This window comes from Siphateles boraxobius, unplaced genomic scaffold, assembly GCF_051911475.1.
Source record: "Siphateles boraxobius isolate OS27281-9 unplaced genomic scaffold, OSU_SipBor_1 24, whole genome shotgun sequence".
NCBI lineage: Eukaryota > Metazoa > Chordata > Actinopteri > Cypriniformes > Leuciscidae > Siphateles > Siphateles boraxobius.
In genome coordinates this window covers 9,107,179-9,128,276 of record NW_027508855.1, presented here as the reverse complement: position 1 = coordinate 9,128,276, position 21,098 = coordinate 9,107,179, and the positions used below count along the sequence as shown (strand labels likewise).

The 21,098-nt window shown below is 37.2% G+C and overlaps 1 protein-coding gene across 1 annotated transcript in view; it reads right to left on the bottom strand.

The window, feature by feature from the left end:
• Nucleotides 1-17,850: 17,850 nt before the first annotated feature.
• Nucleotides 17,851-21,098, bottom strand: part of smarca1 (SNF2 related chromatin remodeling ATPase 1) — a 37,706-nt gene continuing 34,458 nt past the window's right edge. Inside the window, exons 22-25 of the mRNA XM_077241262.1 lie at nt 20,964-21,038; nt 20,733-20,870; nt 19,063-19,173; nt 17,851-18,490 (exon numbers count right to left, since the gene is read on the bottom strand). Of these exons, the coding sequence (XP_077097377.1) occupies nt 18,431-18,490; nt 19,063-19,173; nt 20,733-20,870; nt 20,964-21,038 (384 nt within the window). The 3' untranslated portion in view covers nt 17,851-18,430. The remainder of the gene's footprint in view (nt 18,491-19,062; nt 19,174-20,732; nt 20,871-20,963; nt 21,039-21,098) is intronic.

Below are 21,098 nucleotides of genomic sequence, written 5' to 3'. Positions count from 1 at the left end.
GAGGGTGGGAGTCTGGATCTAAGCTTTACTGATGTACAGACCAGCAGTGCAGAGATGGATGTGATATAGGAATGAAAGAGAAATAAAAAGGGACGATGAGACAGAGGGGAGGGAGTGAGGAATAGACATTATCACTTTCTTGATGCTGCTTTTTTTTAAAGCCTTTCTCTCACACATAGCTGTCTGCTCTGACACCATATTAAACATATGCAGAGAGAGAGAGAAGAATATGGAAGGTAGATGTTTTAAGCAGCATTTATGAAAAGCTGATTCACTGTATTTGCAGGGCAGAATTAAAGACCTGAGCAAATTGAAGGGATTACAAGCACGCACACACACATTTGCTTAGGTGTAAGGACATATCATTGTCTTTAATCTATTGATTGAAAAGCTAATTATAATTTCTAATCCTAATCTAAAAGAATCCTAAAAGAAATATTTTCCATCTTACGAATAATAAAAAAACAGTTTATTTTTTTTATTAATTGTTTTTACAAATGATTTTGTAGCCAAGTTAACCTCACTTCAGTGTTTTTTTTATTTTAGTTTTCTTTAAATATTTTGAATTACATTTTATTTTTGTATTTTGTTTTCATTTTAATTTGTTCAATTTATCTGTTTATGTCTCTATAGTTTTTACTAATTGTTCATTTATCTCATTTCAAGTAGTTTTTTTATGGTTTTTAATTAACTATAAAAAACCTGCCTCACAAATTGTTTTAATATTGTGGGGATATTAAATGGATTTTATTGTTTTTATGAGTAATGATAACGTATGTTCTGTCCCCTGACTCTCAAAGAAATCTTTCTTTATTTTTCGTGATTCTTGATTTTGATTATTAGTTAGCATGCTTAAGTGTTTTTCTCACTGTGACCGTGATGAAGTGATGACTTGTAATGAAGGCATGACAGAGAGGGAAATGAAGAACATGTGAACAACATGTTTAAACACTCATTAGCTTCTATTGAGTCAGTGTTGCATCACACAATCAAACTTTTCTGCGGCTGGCTGGCTGGCTGGCTGTGTGTGTGTGTGTGTGTGTGTATGTGTGTGTGTGTGTGTGTATGTGTGTGTGTGTGTGTGTGTGTGTGTGTGTGTGTGTGTGTGTGTGTGTGTGTGTGTGTGTGTGTGTGTGTGTGTGTGTGTACAAGGTGGACACACACACACAAGGAAGTCAAAAGAGGGGGGTGAGAAATTGGCTAATATAAAAGGCCAGTTTTTTTTTGTTGCATTTATTATTGATCCAACTTTTAAAAAAAATTTAGAAACAAGCAAGTATTAAATGTCAGGGATACTGAAAAAAATGCTCTTTAGATTGAATGCTGAATCTCATGCAGAGCTCTTTTAGTTCTTTCTTTCCAGGTCTAGTGTGCAAGTCCAATATGTTAAGACTATAAGTAAAACTAAACAACTTAATACTGCGTTTAGCATCATTAAGATAATCGGGGTTTGCAATTAAAATTGGTCTAAGATCTACCTGGAAAGCAAACAGTCAGAGTTCACTGCCTGAATGCAAATTAAACATTGAGTTTAATTGTAGAAAAAGTGTGTGTGTGTGTGTGTGTGTGTGTGTGTGTGTGTGTGTGTGTGTGTGTGTGTGTGTGTGTGTGTGTGTGTGTGTGTGTGTGTGTGTGTGTGTGTGTGTGTGTGTGTTTACATTATACATTTAAGAGTGAAGAAAGAAAAGTCTAATTTTCCTCTCCCATTTTAATCCATTCCGTGAGAAATTAGATCCATTCCTTATCCTGAACAAATGAAGTCAGTGCAATTCTCAGACATATTTGATGATGCTTGCTGAACTCAGAATGAACTCCATTTGATGATGTTTATAACTGAAAAACACAGATAATTTTTATCACTTTTTTTAGCAGCACTAATAAGCAAAAGAGACATTGTCGGTTTAAAAAATGTTTTAATCGTTTTTGGTTTTCTTTTACTTTTTTTATTTATGTGTCATTGTGCATGAGCTGAAATATTGCTGAGGATGTTATTTGAATATCTTTTCATTTATACAAGATGTGACCAATGTGTTCAAATAAAACTGTACTGGACCATGTTTAGGAAGTTACGGTTTCTAAAATACAGACACAAAATTTGAAACATACCCGTTCAGGCTGAACCTGTGCAACACTCCGCTAATTGATGACTCCTAGGTTTTGTACAGCGAATGTCCTGATGTATTATGCAGGGCTGTGATTTCATCAAAATCAATCGGAGGGTATAAAAATGATTGACGGGCTGGAGTCTCTTTAAAGTAAATCAGTTAGCTCAGCGGCCATCGTGGCAACACCCCCCAGGCAGCTATTTTTTATCTAGACAATAGGCATGCAGGTTCAGATCTAATTCAATGGGGGAAAACAGAAATCTCTGTAAGTGTTTGTCAAGATTACTTTTCAATAACATCTCAAGGCACCAATCATAAATCAAACATTTTGCTGCTTTAGTTTAAATAATCACGCTAAAAAAACAGGCATGCATATTCTGGAATCAAAGGCGTTGCATTTCTCCAATTCTTCGTATTACTGTCTTGTGAATCACACTGGGCCCTGGCATTCTAGTCAAGTCACATGAGAGTTCAGCTCTGGACTTTGCTGTGACCCCTGCTGCAGTTTACTGGTAAATCACATTTACCATTACCAGACAACAGACATGATCTAACTAACAGGCGCCAAATGAGATTTCATCCATCGACAGAGTACCGAATTCACCAGACTGTCACCAACCAAACAAACGCAGAAAAAAGCAAAATCCATAATACATTACATTCAGCCTCACCTACATAATACTTTTATTCAGCAAGGATGTATTAAATTGATCAAAAGTGTCAGTAAAGGCATTTGTAATGTTACAAAAGATTTATATTTGAAATAAATGCTGTTCTTTTGAACTTTCTAATAATCAAAGAATCCTGGTGGAAAAAATGTTTCACAGTTTCCACAAAAATATAAGCAGAACAACTGTTTTCAACATTGATAATATTAATAATAATAATAATAAATGTTTCTTTAACACAGAATCAGAATATTAGAATGATTTCTGAAGGATCATGCAACACTGAAGACTGGAGTAATGATATAAGGAATAAATGACATTTAAAAATATATTTAAATACATGATAACTATTTTAAATGTTAATATTTGACAATATTGCTGTTTTGACGTATTTTTTGATCATATAAATATAACCTTGGTGAGCATAAGAAACTTCTGTCAAAAACATTGTATGAAAAAAAAAATGTAACGAACCAGCCCTAAACTTTTACAGTAGTGTATATGGATGACAATGATGTATATACATATTAAATATATTTACATTCATAGTCGTTTCTTTAGATTTAATATATTTATACATTTTATATAATAAAATTTAAATCCCTTTTCAGAAAAATATAGGAGCCAATTGTATACAATTTTGTTTTGGAGAATTATTCAAATGTAAACATTTTAAATTGTAATAATATTATAGTTTTCACTGGTTTATGATCAAATAAACGGATGATCATAAGAGACTTCTTTAAAAAAAAAAACTGACCACAACATTTTGAAGGGGTGTGCAGATAAAGTTAATTTAATTCCATCTAAGTGTTAATTTAATTATAATGGTTGCACTTTATTTTACAGTACGTGCACTTACGTGTACTTACAGTGTTAAGAAAACACTGGGTAATATAAGCTAACTACAGGGGTTACGTTTAGGTTCAGGGTTAGTACCTAGTTATTATGATAATTACAATAACTGGGTAATAAGTACATATGTACAGTACATGGTGAACAGGAATGTAAAATAAAGTGCTACCATTATAATTTTCAGGGGTTTATTGGCATCTTCATTGTGTTCATTGGTGTTAATGGCGTTTGCATTAGCTGTTGCACAAAATTTCTTCGTTGCGCTTGCCGTTGTATGTAAGTTTGGTAAGATCAGTGGATGGTTCAGGGTTAGACTCTGGGGTTTGATAATGAATTGTTTGGGCGGTTGTATGATTACAACTCCTGCTGGTCTCAGTGTTCTCCTACAGAGAAACACTTTGTAAATCTTTAGTACTGAGTTTTAAAAAATCCGACCGCAGCAGGGAGCCTTCTAAGGGTTAACAAAGGAAAGTCGGAGCGAGAGAGAGAGAGACTCTCTCGGTTTGATCTCTTGCCCCGTAGAGACATGTGGAATTGTGGGATAGCAACAGCCTCTTTCCCACATTTGTATCTCCATGGTAACGCCCCATGGGGAGGTGGAAGGGTGGAGGTGAGCTAATCTCTAAGTCGATACAGAAGAATGTTCAACTCTAACTAAACTCTGAGAGTGGGGAGAGTTAATCTATTCTCTCTTCCAACTCAATGGGTTGTGTGTGTACGTGCATGTGTGTATTTAGTGTATGTTGTGTTAAAACTAATAGACAGAAGATGACAGCATGGAACCAGCTAAATACTTAATCTACCATGAAGCTTTATAAAGAAATAATTCAATATATATTCAAAAGGGAGTTATTTAATTATGTAAAGGGAATATTTATATTTGTTGCATTGAAGTATATTAAGTTTGTATATATTATCTATATCAGATGTCTCTTTTATGGTAGTGTACTGAAGTATATTTTCTTTATTTTATAAATGTACTATTTCAGAGACTTTTACTTTTTCTTTACTATACCTACTTCAAAGCATAATATCTTACTTTTTACTCTACTATAAACATGTTCCTTGTTATTTCCGACTAAAGAAATCAAGACTTGCTCAGAGATATAATAGCGATATCTGATTCATGATTGTTTTTGATGAACCTGTTGAATCCATGAACAGATCACACTGTTCAATTCATTCCCAAATTGGACTTATAAGACTACAGTGTGCAGAGGACTTGGCTGAAGCAAAGTACTTTTGCCGAATTTTAGTATTGTTTATTGTGATTGAAAATCATATTTAAGTAATAAACTTTTGTAAGGTGCTTTTGAATGAAAAGGCTGCTGTAAAAAGACAAGCTGATAAAGGAAATTGTTCACCTAATAATGGAAATCCTGTCATCATTTAACTATCCCTTTCGTAGGACAAGTTTTGTTAATAAAAAGAAACATTTACTTATTTGCAGGTCATGCATATTTAATGTCTTCATCCACTAATATTTTTTTATTGAGAGCTGTTTGATAACTTCTACTTTTATTGAGGACTTATACTTTTACTGGTTTAATATTTCATTAGAATATCTATACTTTAACTCCGTATTTGGTCCAGCAATCCCCTTTCACATAAGGCTTATTTGCCAATATGCATGTTTCCCTCAGTTCTACTCAGTTATTTGACTCCACTGTTACCTCTAGGCTATACTCAGATTAAAGAACTGTCGCAACATCTTTCAGTTCTAGGGGCAACAGTATGAAAGTTTTAGCGACAGAGAGAGAGAGGGATGAGGTGTGCGCCACAAGAAAAGAGTGGTAGCACTTTTACACTGCTGAGAGAAATAGCTAAGGGATTTCTTATTTTATTTTCTTTGCTTTTATAGTGCAGGCCAGTTTAGTGAGGAAAGTGGGGAATGAAATTGAGACATGATGCTGGCCAGATCTGAACCTGCATCCCCTTGAGCACCACAGGTCTTTAAGCATTCTCTCACCTCATTCTTTCCTACTTTTCTCCAGTTTTCAGTGTATTCCATGTCGTATTAAAGTGCACCTTTTATGCTTTTTCAGATATTACCTTTCATACGATGTAGCTGTTTTTGAATGTAAAAGATCTGCAAAGTTTTAAAGATCAAATTGCTCGATATGTATAAAGTTATTGTCTGGCAAAAGAAAGAATCGATTCTGAACTTCGGAAATAAGTCATCCATAATTCTAGTCTCACTTCCGTAAACGTAACAATGTAACAAATTTGCATAATGCCTGCCTATGGTCTTCATTTGGCTGCCCGCAAACAGTTTCTACTTTGACCCGCCCTCAAACACTGATTGATTCGTGTTGTGTACATGTCGAGAAGACATTGTTATCTGCGCTGCAAATTCGCTCTGTATACACTTCCAAAGGTGGAGGACGTGAAGAGTCAATGATTAAAATTACCACAGGGATACAACAACAGAATAACCTTTTATTGTGCTTCCGTCATTTTACTGACTGGTTCTCAAATGTCGGCCAATATGGGATTTGCAAAACGCTTATCAATTAAAGATGGGATAGTGCCCACTTTACTTGGACAAACTACCTCCTCTGAATCACAACCTGTATGATTAATTATTGATGTATATATTTTCTACCCAGTGCAGCTGTAGAGCCCCTGCTAACGCACGTTATTAACGACTTAGTGAGATACTTCTGCTAATCAGCTGTGGGTCCACTATTACCTAAAATTGTGTCAATTAATGCAGAGTGTCTGTATTTTTTGCTACTTTGAGTAATGATGAATGGAGCAAGATTTTGGTTTGTTTGGATGTTATGTCATTCGCGATAGAGCTCGGTTAAGTTCCCACATGTGCACTACAATAAATTAAAAATATACATATTGGTTTGTTGATGAACATACACTTGTTAATGTTGATGTAGAGGAATTAGTTACAGCCTCTCATAATGTATGATAAACTGAGTAAAACTGATCACTGAGAAATGTCCTGTTAAGTCATCTTTGCGATGGAGGTTTGGGTTGAATAACTAATTCTTCCAATGTTTTATCATTGGACTCGCGCTTAACTTGATATGGCAAAATCGACACCATCGTTATTGTCCTAACGGAGTGTACAATCGCTAGGGATAAGGAAGCCTCCGGAGCTGCAATTCGGATATGGTAATGGCCATTTCATTTCCGACACACACTGTAAGCAGTAGACCAATCACATTGCAGGCTCGCAGAATGGAGGGATTTAGAGAGACCAGATCTTTGAAAGATTAGTTTTTAGAAAATATGTGTTCAGTGTATATTATGAGAAAATTAAAGTGTTTTTTTACCTTTTGATGTATGTAAACCTATTGTAGGAGACCTCCAAAACAAAATTAGGAACCTTTAAAATAGCATAATAGGGCCACTTTACCATGTCAACAATAATCCATGATTGAAAGATGTTGTCATTGACATCTATACCCGAGGTCTGAAAAGAATGTAAACAAAAACCCTCCATATTCACATCCAGAAGGTAAACGAATGCAAGCACAGAATGCTGGAAAGCTTAGGCAGTGTGAATGAACAAAATCTCACAACAGTTGCTGCAACAAATTCTTTGTGTGAAAGAGGCCTGTGTCATCTATTGGAATAGTGTTCATTGCATCTCCCTCTTTGGTAAATGCTGGGAGTGGGTGTGAAATTCATAAGGACATATTTCCAGCCTTCAAACTGATGATAATGAAAAATAATCTAATGAATTTGTTCGTGAAAGTTGAGATACTCAACTAGAATGAGTGAAGAAATCCAAGGTCAACATCTCAGATGTTCTGCCATTTATTCAGAATGAAGCCATTATGAAGCCTTTTGAGAAAAGATTGTTTCAGAATCAGCTGCTCTGAATCATGTTCTCTGAAAACAGACAAACTTTGGCCCTCCCTAATAAACCCGTTAAGGTTTCTTTTTGTGTTGCTCTTAGGGGAGATCTCAAATGTAGTGTATGTCAGCTCTGAAACTGCAGCACTTTGAATGTGTGGATATAGACGACAAACAGCCTGTATTGCTTTCCACATACACAGCCAATCAGAAATGAGTGACATTTAAATTCCCTGAGCATAAAAGGCAAATGAAAATACTTTGAGAGGAAAAGACCACAGCAGGAGCAGGCAAGTAACCCGACATGACTCTTTGAGCTGGGACTGTGTGTGTGTGTGTGTGTGTGTGTGTGTGTGTGTGTGTGTGTGTGTGTGTGTGTGTGTGTGTGTGTGTGTGTGTGTGTGTGTGTGTGTGTGTGTGTGTGTGTGTGTGTGTGCAGGGAATGTGTCAGCAGAGGGGCTGGCTGATGGAACGTCATAGGCTGCAGATGAAGGGATGAGAAATGACGATGAGCTAAGCTGAGCTGTGTGGCACTGGTCAAAAGCGTGTGAGGGAGATGTGAGCTCTGTAGATCCGATTAATCTTTACTCAGATGAGACGAAAGGGAAAAGCATCAAGGCTAGGTATTTTTTTCCTGATAAGTTTGTTGCTGCTGTCCATTGGGCACAAAGATTGAGGGGCTACAAATTCAGTTCAGACTTTGTGCGGCACCTTTTGTGCAAACAGTGCAGTATGATGTGCTGTTAAATACCTAATAAATAAATACACAAGTAAATCCTTTATGTAATAAAATAAAACAAACTTTGGCATGAATCATGTATAGTTTCCAATCTAATTTACTTCAGTTACTGGTGGTGGTCTAGTACTGGAGTTAGCTGTTTTGTTGCTTTAGTCAAAGTTTTTGTCTTTTGATGAAAATGTCCTTTATATTTCAATATTAATATTATCATGTTTTGTCAATATTTCATCATATTAATACATTTTGTTTTCCATTTTTGTTGACCGTTTAAGGTATTTTTCTTGTCATATTTCTGTCAACAGAAGCTTTGTAATAAAAATTAAATATAATATTTCATTAATCTTATTAAAAACTTCATTAAATCAAAATCATTTAATTATCTTCATTATACATATTTTTTTTGTGTCCTTGTCAGCATGTTTGTTGGATGACTGATTTAAACAGATATAACTGATGTGGTGTCAAGCCTATGAGAGATGGTTAGTTTTAAATAAGACAACATCAATGTGAAAAAGGGGGGCAGTAGTGTATCCAAAGGGTTTGTGTTGCAGAAAATGAAAGGGGGTGTGTTGTCATCACAGGCTGGTTGGTGTGGATAGGATCCGGGCCCAGCAGTGGTGGTTTAATCCCTCAACCTCAGGATACAGAGTTCAATATGTCTAAAAGAGACTAGTCTTTTCTGAGTGCACGCTGCCAGCAGTACACCTTTACTGTGCCCCTCCTCTCACACCTGCTGTAGTCCGGAGACTGGCTACAAGGCGGAGACCAAAAGAATGGGGCGGCACTGACATAAGGCTAGGTGGTAATTCGTTAACGCTGGATAAGAGTGGTGAGACCATGCAGCACATCAACATCCATGAGGACTAGCATCCATTACTCTTGGCATGTTCTTCTGCATCGCAAGGCATGTTCTTGCACTGTTTTTTATGTCTTGTACATTGACAGTGCCTTTAAAATGCCTTTATGAAGGAGTATAAACATTAATTGAAATGAAAGTAAGTAGAATTGTAACTGAATTGAAATTGCATGCCTTCAGTTTTACTGGCCTTACAGGCAGAGAGAGAGAGATGTTTTTTTTATTGTATTTGTATCAAAAAATGTCCTCTTTCTAACATTAAAATTCACTTTCTGTGCTATATGCATATCTTTGAATGTTGCTCTATGTTTTTTCTTCTTATTTCAGCATTTTTAGCCATGAGCACTGTTGTATCAAGTTAAAAAAAAATTAAAAATGCATGTTTTTGAGTGCAAGAAGGCATCCTCTGTGAACAACTCCTCAGAGAGCCTGATGTCTTCTGCAGGCTGTTCCATAGTTGGGGACTGAGCATCCTCATAAATGCTAGTTTTGACTGTTAGAACACGTTTAGAAGACCACAGAGACCTGTTTGTAATAAACTTCACTAGCTTATTAGATATGGGCTGAGCTGCAAACACATTAAGAGATCTGAACACCAGTAAACCAAAATCAATTTAAGATTTACTAATCAAGGATGTGTAATGCGATAAAGCTGAAACATTTGGGGCCCTTTCTCATGAAGGCCAGCATGAGGACTGTCTGAAACAAAGATGAGACGTAATGTATTCTGTGTATCCGAAATGCTGAGGGGAGGAAGAGCTAAATAAATGCCTGATGAGATTTACTGGAAATTTCACGCTTTGCGACGTCTACCGCTTCTGCCACTGCTTCCTGTTCATCCCCTTTGTTCACTTGGAGATTTTATGCACGAAATAATGTTAAAGAGAGGAGGGAGAGAGGTTTCAGAAATTCCTCTCTCTTTCAATCCGTCCCTTTCGTTCCCTCTCTTCTAATTGCAATGCATACACATTAAGCGATCCATATTTTCAGACCTACGCGCTCTCTCTCTCTTTTTATCTCTTTCTCACCTAATTGCATGCGCACATTAACATATATTTCCATTCGGGCTAAAAGCAGTGGCTTTGTCTGCCACCAAATATCAAGAGAATGTTCCTGCATGTTTATGAGTGATGGAGACGTGGGACATCTATGAACAGAAAATGACATTTTGTTCACATTGGAAACAGAATGTAAACGGAGAACTGACGTTACAAACTGTGTGTGTGTGTGTGTGTGTGTGTGTGTGTGTGTGTGTGTGTGTGTGTGTGTGTGTGTGTGTGTGTGTGTGAGAGAGAGAGTTTTGGCATTATTTATTGACATGGAACGAAAGCAGCCTTAAGAAATCCAGCATATTCTCTGCCATCTCACGATCAGGGATTAGCCAAGTCTGCATGGGCAAGCATACACACACACTCTATCTTTGTCACACACTCTGAAAAATGCAATCACTTAAACTCCAAGTAAGGCAAAGACCTCATATGCATGCAAACACACGTTAAATTAATTAACAGAAGTAATTAGTCATCCCCATTTAAGGTATGACATTACTGAGAGCGAGAGAGAGAGAGAGCCATCGACTGTGGAAACAGAAGTCAACTCGCAGACACTCGGTCGCCATGGGAACCACTGATGCGCTCGACAGGGGGTCACACATGATCAGGTCAGCCCAGAGCCCCCTTATCGACTTGTGCTGTTTACAGATTTCACTTTGTTTCTCCGTCTCACATCCGTGCGATGGGGGGCCGCAATGTTTTTATAGGAAAGAAATGGCATTGTCCTCTAAAAGCTGACAAGCCTTTGATTTTTCTGACTCCCATTCTTTGTGGTCTCTCCTGATGAAATGTCCTGCGGTGTGATGTGGTGCTCTGATCTAGGACCAGCTGTTGAGCCTAAACATTATCAGAGAAAGCACATGGCTGCTTTTAGACTGGTGGACATGGGTAGACAGTGAACGCACTGCTGCACGTGGGAGGAAAACTCGCCGTTTCCATTATTAAGGCTGAGGTATTGAACAGGCAAACGGACTAGAAAAGAACACACTCACAGTACTGAAAGGTTTGCTGAGAAAGAAGGAGAGAAAGACAAAAGAAGAAAAAGAAAACCATGAGATGGGGCCCCAACCAAGTCTGTAGTAGAAAGGAAATAGTGGCGTTTATAAAAACAGTTTTATTTTTGCCGGTCTAGCACTCTCATATTAGGTTGTTTAGTTTATTCTATCCTTTTGTGTTGCTTTATCTTTAGTGTGTTATATAACGTTTTGTGCATGTATAAGATCTGCAAAGTTACAAAGCTCAAAGTCTCCCACAAAAAGATTTATTCTATCTAAAAGAGAATGCAGATCCAGACCTAGCTAAAACGCCTCGATCAATTTCTCCTTCACATACCTACGTCACTAGGTGGAAATATTTGCATTAATGCCGCCCAAATGCATACGCAAAGAAAGAAGGCGTGGCTTCAGTTCGTAGTAGTGTTGTCGCAGTCATGTCGTGAGATGCTGTGTGTTTCTAGGCGAAAGCAAAAGTACTTCATTTGGCCTTCCAAAAGTGGACGCAATTAAGAATCAGTGGTTAAGATTTATTTAACACCGTTCCAGAACAGTACAACCCAAATGTTTGTGTGTGTGCAGAGCATTTTACAGAGTATAGTTTCCTAAACCTGGAAAAGTACAAGACCGGCTGTCCAGAAAGGCTATTTCTAAAAAATGGGGCAATTCCAACTTTGCTAGTGCAATCTGGCGCTTCTGAATCAGAGCCTGTAAGTATGGTTTATTATTTGTTCAAGTATCTGCTATTGACTGTTCAAATGTTGAGTTTTGTGCAGTGTAGAGAAATGCATATTGTTTGTCGTTCTTATGAGCAAAAGTGCAGAGATGGATTTAAGTTTACAAACATAGTATCCTCGGTTACTCTACTTATAACTTGTGGTGAACAGATGACAAACATACGTGTTCTGTTTCACACACGCTCTGCTGAAGTCACATTTGCAAAGTTTGTTCCGATCGATCGGCTTGTTTATCTGCATTTTCAGAATCCAACTCTGAAGGCATTATTAACTGCCTTTATAATTGCTTTGGAAGCTGAAGTTTGTGATTATGGAAAGGGGGCGTTACATTTCTGACACACGCTTGAGTTGTTCGGCCAATCACAACGCACTGGGTCAGCTGGCCAATCAATCAATCAGCGTATGCTTTGTACAAGAATCAGCATTCAGTTTTTAGGTGTGTTATAAATGTATTTATGGTATAGGTTGTCGATTAACCGATATATCCATATTTTTCAACATGGAAGTAAGCAATTTCCTGTGCAAAACTTCCTATTCTTTAGTTAAATACCTAGAAATAAAACAAAGTGCAGTAAATAGTAAAAAGGTTTGTGCAACAAACCAGTGTGTTTATGATTACGATAATAAATTAAAATATGAAAACAAAAATATCTAACAGAAGCCTTGCACATTCAAGGTAAAATGGCCGCACCCGATTTAACACTAAAAATAAGAATAATACAAAATAAGATAATAAATATTACAGTGGTACAATATCATTTCGTAAATTTCAATAATAGAACCTGATGTCAATGTGCATTATACAGCACAGTTCGTCAGATTACACGGTGGGAAGTGAAGCATGGAAAATGTTGACAAAGGATTAATTTGTCAGCACAAGGCCACTGAAGAGATGTTTTCATTTAATGAGATATTTATTATTAATCCACACAAATGTCAGTCTTGAAAATGCCCTTTTTTCCTCTGCAGATCGTGTATTTAACTGCAGCAGCGCGAGCACAAGCGCTCAGCGTGCGCTCAGGGACTCTGCGTCTGACAGCCGCAGCCCGTTTTTCTTCCAAAGGACTATAGAGAACAAGCTCTGAACTTTAATAAGACTAAATGAGCTTCCTAAAGCAGAGATAACGTGCATTTTGTCCATGCTGTGTACAGAAATCGTATGGTCTAAATGCATTCATCACTGTATATAAGACACAGAATACGATGAAGACACAATCTAAGTTGGAGGACATTGGAATAGTGAAAATACTACAGTATGTTCTTGCCTTGGTTAATAATTCATAATTAGGTATATACTGTTACAAAGTCTTAAAGACTTTTCTTCTGTTTATTTGAAAGATCCAACCAATCAAGTGTTTAACTATGGTGGCCATTAGGGGACATGTTCGGTAAAGTTTTGTCGTAGCCACGACATATTAATTCGTGGGAATGTGATAATATGTCAAGGCCACGAGACATTAATTTGTGGGAACGTCATATTAAAGGCACACTATTTAATTTTTCGCCACTAGAGATAGCTCGATGACGCCTTGATTTTGCGGAATCATGGGAGTTATTGTCTTCACCTCTACAGCCAGTGGAGAATACAATTGGACTCGGACAGAAATCATATTCATGGATGACCGGTAATGTATTAAAGATTTATTAACATTACGAAAGCCGTTGGAGCGGAAAGAGGCCGCTGGAGTGATTGCTAGTGAGAGACAAGCACGACACACAGCTCGAGAGCAGTGGAGCTTTTATTACGCCGTTTCCGCTTCTTCCGGTCATGCGTGTGTGGGGTAACACAGAACTGTTTTATCATATTAGATACATTTGAGAGTGTTGAAAGTTGTTAAAATGCTACTCTGTGCGTTTGCTCTGCGGCTACTATATGAAAAACGTGTTGCACACTGCAGTGAGCTAGATCAACATTAGGCACTCGCGGTAAATCAAGAAAACGAGATTTAAAAAAAAAAGACTAACTGTGTTGAACTATATAACAATGATTCATTTTCTGCCGATGAATGTATCCAAACAGTTGCTCACCTGTCTAATAAATCACATAATATATTAAAGCGTCTTTGGTGTTTCCATTGTTTCTACAAAATATAACCGGAAATCGAGGGTAACGCGGGTATAATATCCCTGGTAGGCGACGTACGGACACGATCCGTCTCCTGGTTAAAACTACTTATTTCTCTGTATTTAAACATTCTTAGAAACATTTGGGATAATGTAAGTACACAAATCAACAAAATATATAACATGGTTCTAGTGGTTTTTGGATATTTTGATCCAAAAATCTTACATAGTGCGTCTTTAACTCGTGGGAAGTCGAGGTCATTTAGTCAAGTAATGAATAATAAATAATTTTGCCCCTGTTTGTTACCTAAAGCAGAGGTTTTCAAACTGGGGTCCAGTGATAACTAAGTGGCTGCAAGGGAGTTTTTATATATTTATTTTTTTACAATTTAAATATAAAGATACATCTTATGAGAGAGATCATAATATTTGGGGGTCCATGGCAGAAATAACTAAAAATCGCTGTGGGTATTGGTAAATACACGTGTATCTAGACTTTTGGTGTGCGCCATTAAGCTTTTTCTGACCAATTAGACAGCAAGAGACAAGTTAATCTGAACAGATTTATACCACTTGCCATTTTTGTGTGCAGTATGCAACAGTCAGTGAACAGACTGTGAAAGATCTGTAGGCGTGCCATCTGAGGCTAGTGTAAACCCAACTTTCGTGTTATATGTTGTTTAAATTCTTGCCCCTTATTTTGTCTTGAGAGGCTTGTCTTGCGTTTTATCCGTATGGCTGCTTATTTATTGATCATCCATGCAGTAACAGACAAGCCTGCAAAGAATATAGAACAATGATTCTAAAGTATTGGTGGACAGAAGTGATTCACAGCAATGATTAACAGCAGAAGTTTCACGGAAAGTGAATCAAAGAAAAGGATTCATTAAAAGAGTCATTGAAACCAGTCTTAATAGTGAGGTGAGCTGCATCCATGGCAACAAACTTTGAAATCTCTGTTCGGCCCTTTCGTTCTACTCGAAGAGACGCGGTGTCCCTGTGGCACACCCGTGTCTCATTTGTACAGCTGGATAAACAAATTACTCCAAGCCAATTAGCACAAGCTGTTAACACTAGTGTTTCAAGGTCCTTTCGCATTAAGTGTACCACACAGTTAAAATATACTTTAATAAATGCTATAAATGCAACATCAATGGCTGAAATATATTTTTATATTACTGTATAATGATTATTTGGTAAAAGGCAAGGTGGGGTGCAGAAACCGGAATAACTCTCTCTAGTGCTGAAAGCATGAATGCAGGAAACTGTGGTTTAAGAATGATTGTCCTGTGGTGTTTTGGGGCAAAGATATAATTACAACTAAGAATGTAACAATGATAATGAACTGAAGGTGGGGATCTTTCCCCTATCTTTTAGAGAAAAACCCTTTTCCAGGAAAATACCCACCCTTTAGATAATTTAAATTTAATAATAATTTTTTTTAAATCCTTTAAATAATTCACCAAAAAATAAGAATCTGTCATTAACGTCATGCTGCTTTGCTATACAATACATTTATATAATGTATACAATTTAATCATTTATTCATTCATTTCACAAAGCTATCATTTTATTCAACAGCCATTAGTCCAATCTTCAATGTCACATGATCCTTCAGAAATCATTATAAAATACTGATCTGATGATTAAGAAAAAAATCTTATTATTACTGAAAACCGTTGTGATACTCCTATTTATGCACCGATGTATCATCTGCTGATATTAATCGGACAATTTTTGATCAATTTGAAACCACTGGCATATATCAGCTATAGAATGAAAAAGGCCGATATAACAAACCGATGTTAACTGTGTGAAGGCACTGAGTTGTATAATGTCTGTTGCATAATCCAAAATTTTTGTCTGGGTAAAATAAATACTTGCTGAAACAAAATTAAATCGGTACAAAATACAGCAGTGCTCCGACAATAGGCATTGCCGGGGCCAGCGTGAACGGCGCTCTGGCTGGATCTTAACGAAAGTTTGCCCTTGCACGTGTTTTTAAGGCTTGCAGATTTAAATATTAAAGTACAAAAAGAAGTGAAAGAGATCCAAGGATTTGTGTATATTTAATTTACAAAATGAAGAATATATTTTACATTTGATTACTTTATTTCTGTACCTGAAAACTCTTTGACCAAACTGAAAAAGCACTTTTTACAGAACATCTTTGTTCTGTTGTATTTATGTTGGTCTATTGAGAGTTAAATGGGATCCAATCCATGTTCAATAGAAAATTATTTGACGATGCTGCAATAAACTAGCTTTTTGAACTTTCTTAATTTAAAACATGATCAAAACACTAATCTATTTTAAAGACAAAAAGTTCAAATAAGAGAGAAAGTGGGATATTTCAGTATCAGACAATTGTTGTTTGTTAAAATTGGTATCGGCCAAAATTAAAATCTGTGTAAAAAAAATAAAAATCGGTGCATCCCTAATGTCATCAGTGATGTCAAACGTGGTTTGTCTTGTTATACATTTAAAAAAAAAGCATAATTTAAGAACATCTGAATTATCATTCAAGAACATCAATTATCGTTATATTGATTTGCAAAGCTGCAATGTCTATAATAGTATAGCTCAAAGCCAAATGAACAGCAGTTGATAGAAGAGAGACAGCTCTGAACAGTATGGGGCCCTGAGACTATTACAAGAGCAATGTTTTGTGCTAAACAGTCTCTGTTAAACTTCGGAGCGCATTTAATTTTGACAGTCTCAAATTCTTTTGAAAATGAAGACTTTGTGTTTATACTCACAATCCCTGTTCCCAGTGAAACAGAAGAGTGAATATTGCAGTGTTCTTTCGGAGTTGCATATGTTTTATATAGTGTTTGGTTGAGTGAGATAAGGCAAGAAAACACATTAACACCTGCATTCAAGACACACACGCAGTGCAACGCACACACGTACACGGAGATGGATGATGGGGGAGATTGGATTTCTGGGCCAGTGAGCAGGAAGCAGAATGCAAGCGTGTGACTGCAGTTCTGTCACAGCGGGTCATTTGGGTACTAATGACTGTGTGTGTGTGTGTGTGTGTGTGTGTGTGTGTGTGTGTGTGTGTGTGTGTCTTGCATAAACCGTATAGGTGTGATTGAGACACGCAAACGCACACAAGTTACCAGCTGCAATTTCAATTTGAAACCCCTCATATTTATATAAAGGAGTGAAGAGGCAGCGATAGAGAATGAGGCAGCGATGGAGAAAGTGGCAGGGAGAAATAGAGAGACTTTTGTTTAGTGCCGTTGAACCAAAGCTCTCACCTGATGGAAGGTTGCTTGTCTTGTCATCTGCCTGCGCGCTTAAATAAGATGTCACCAGTGCGGTACGGTAACGGTTGTCACCAGAACCAATGATGTGCTCAGTGTAACCTGAGTCAGATAATGGCCAACAGCTCATCTCTGCTCGTTCAGGTGTTTCTACTTGCCTTTAAGACAACCAGTTTCTGCGCTCACGTTGTCTGAGAGTGTGACAGAAAGTGTGAAGGTGCGTGTATTCAACAACTGAACGGAGTGTACTGTTGCGCGCCAAGCGGAGAGGAAGTACAACAGCGCACCCATGTGTCGAGATAAGAGCTACTACAGTCACTTCCAACACACCTGCAACTCGCAGTCGCAGGAACAAGCCTAATGTTGAGTACGTTTTCTGACTTTATTATATTTTTCATTTTATTTTTTCATGGTTAATTTTCACTCACTTTTTTTCCAGTTTACCCCAGTTGAAAGAAACTGCCTAAAGTAGTCTAGGATTGTTTGCGGGTCTTTGCTCGTCTCCCATCCTGCTTTCAGAAGAGTTTGGGGACTGGGTACTTTTCAAGTGGTCCCTTGATTACTGTGAATCGGTTTCAGTGCCTGGTTAGGACAGACGATTTTAGCCTCATTATGCAAAGTTTGTAAAGTCAAAGTGGCACAAGGACATTGCTTTTCTCCACTATAAACACTAGTAAGATGTAAACAAAACCAACACATTTTCGTTTTTTAATAATACTGGACTTGTACATATAAAGATCAGCAAATGTTCAAACGAGTTTAAACAAGAATGTGTAAAATAGCTTAAATGCAACATTAAAATGGCACATGAAATGTATAAAAGAGCTTAAGAGGATTGGATGTGCAAAGCTATAGATCACATGGATTAAGGTGCAAATCACAGAGACCTTAAACATACAATAACAGTCTCAGGCGAAAAATAATTGCATTTATGAAACACAAACAAGATCAGAATGGGCTTTAGATACCCTATTTAGCATGCTAAATAATTGCCAATGTTGATATGAACAGGGAACATTTTGAAAAAAAAGAGATAAAAACAAGTTCTAGCAAAACGTGTAGCTGCCAACAAGTATGCAGCCTGTAGGACATGATTGAACAGTGAACACGGTATGGAAGTGTTTTATATGTCCCAAAAAAGCTTTTGTTTTGCTAAAATTCACATGTTTATTTTAAGAAACTGGTGTTGAGTCACAGATATAACAGATAAAAAAAAAAAAAAAAGAGAACTGATTATTGTAGTGCTTCGTAATGGGGGACTGCAGGCACAGGAGTCAGGTACGAGATTTCTTCTCTTTCCTGTCAGACGACACTTCGGCTTTACGCTTGTGAGCCTGTGACAAGATAGACAGATAGATAAATAGATAGGCAGACAGACACACAGATAGAGAGATAGATAAGCAATCAGACAGATATAAAATTCAAAATCTTGCTGACATTATAACTTCAGATTAAGACAAGGGCATCCAGACAGATAGACAGGCAGACAGACAGAGATCGATAGACAGATAATTTGCATGTTGTTCTTGTCTTGTAGACAGATTTAACACATTGTAAATCTTGCTGACATTATAGGCATTTAGCATGTGATGGAACGATACTGGAGCAAAGAGAACACGGGCAGAAAAAAATGCTCCTCGCTCCAGGCAATATCTTGCAACTCACACCATGCACATGCTCTGATAGATCGACAGATACATAGATAGATAGACAGCTTTGAAATCGTCAGTGGGATGTACTAAACTTTACTGTGGACAGTAAATCTGAGGGGAATTTTGATCATTTGCATGTTGTTCTTGTTCAGTTGTTCAAGCATAATTCTAAACTAGAGGGAAAGTCATTGGGGACTTGAAGCACGGAGCACAACAACAGATGGAGCGAAAAGAAAGAAGACAGGACGTATTACTGATTGTCCTTTGGGTGTTCTTCTCTTTTTCTCAGCTCGCTCTTTCTCCTCTATCTCCATGTTCTCTTTCTCAATGAGAGAAATGAGCGTGTTACAGCGACGCTGCAGCTCCTAGCAAACCAGACAAAACACACGGAAGGAAACTCTTTCATCATCTCAGCAGAAGAGTAATACATCACATCTCATATACTTTTACAATTCCTTTCAGGCATCACATACTCATCTTCACCTCCACGCTTTCACAAACACGCACACCAATATGACCCGAAAAACAATCCCTGGATGCAATATGATTAAAAGGAGAGTTGGTTTGCATTTGTGTGTGAGACACGCATTCATAGGATTTTATTGTTTTTACATGAACACTAGACATCTTAACCCAAACTAAGAGAAAACGTGTTGCATTTTTAAAAATGTATGAACTGTTTTTCCAATTGAAGACCACTCCAAATGGAGGCTTCGTCAGATTCAGTTCACTGCTGTCCCCAAAGTACATCTCAGTAAACCCACATACACGTACAACTAGGGCTGTGCGATATGACGATATACATCGGATGGACGAAATAAAGTCTATAGTTTCATATTGTGCTCTATCGTTTATTTTGTTGGGTCGCAAAATACATTGTTTACGTTAAAACTTTGTCATCATTTGGGTGACTGCAATCTTACATGCCACTATGGGGATGCAGGCAGAAACGTGAATAACAGCATGGCGAGTGAGACAGATCCGGGTGGCTCCGAGCAGGAGAAGGACCAGCCAGGACAGATCGAGGAGCTCGTTCTTAAACGAGGTGCTAACAGTTATCCTCTGTAGCATGGACATGGTTTGATTGACTATTTTATTTTGATAATTAACAGGCTGCGATGTTAAGTTAGCAATGCTAGAATAAGTTGTGTGCAGTGCCGGCGCGATCAAGGGAATTTTTGTCCTTCTGAGGAAACCTGTCACTCCGTAATTTATGGTCATGCAGATAGAAGCAAGACACTTAAACTTAAGATTAAGATATTTCTTAGTATTTTAAGATATTTCTTAGTATTTTGTTATTTTTACAATGAATATTCATGTTTCTAATTATATCAAGCACTAAAATATTTTATTGGGAAGTAATAGAGGGGGAGATTCAATTTTGAAAAAATGTGGGGGGAAAATTCAAATATTGTTGTGGACAATAGGGGGACCTTGAAAGTCAAAAAGGTTGAGATCCGCTGATTTAGATCATTCATTAAGCTTTTTTTCCATGTGGTTTCGTTCCTAAAAATGGTTTATTCAGTTTTTGCAATTTACATGTAATGGTTTTTAAAAACGTCAATTAAATTCTTTAATGGTCTGCTACAACAGACTACAACAACGTCTTTGTTCTTTTGGAGGTTTTTCTCATAAAATATTGATATATATTAATCAATTGTGATTGATTGATTGATTGATTGATTGATTGATTGATTGATTGATTGATTGATTGATAAACAGCCCTACCAATGATTTTTTCCAAGGATTTTCCAGCGATGCGTGATTATTGGATGAGTATTTAAAAAATATATTATTTAATTGTAACAAAAATGCTTGCAAAGAGCAATTTTTTGTTAAGAATTTTGAACCAAAACAATTCCCTGATATTTCCAGGTTGCCCATGACTTTAGGAGCCCTGGCTCTAACAAAAAAATATTCTCACCATTGCAGTCCTGGACTTGATGAACCAGTCGAATCTGAACTGTGGAGCATTCCGTACACACTGTCGAAGTTCTTCATAAACATATTCTTTATCAAAGCCCATCTTGTGCAACATGCAAATCAGAAACCGGTCTTCCTCCTGCAGTCATACACACAAAGAAAAGTTTCCATATTTTAAGTTCTTAGTAAACACACTACACACATACACTAACTCTCTCTCACATGCACACACCTCGGTGTAGTTCTTTCCTTTGTTTGTGCCGTACTGGATGCGGAGCTGGTGGAAGGGAGCCTTATACCGTGCTATCTACAAGTACACAAAACACACCATCAAACAAGAAATATTTACTAATTATTATTGCATCAA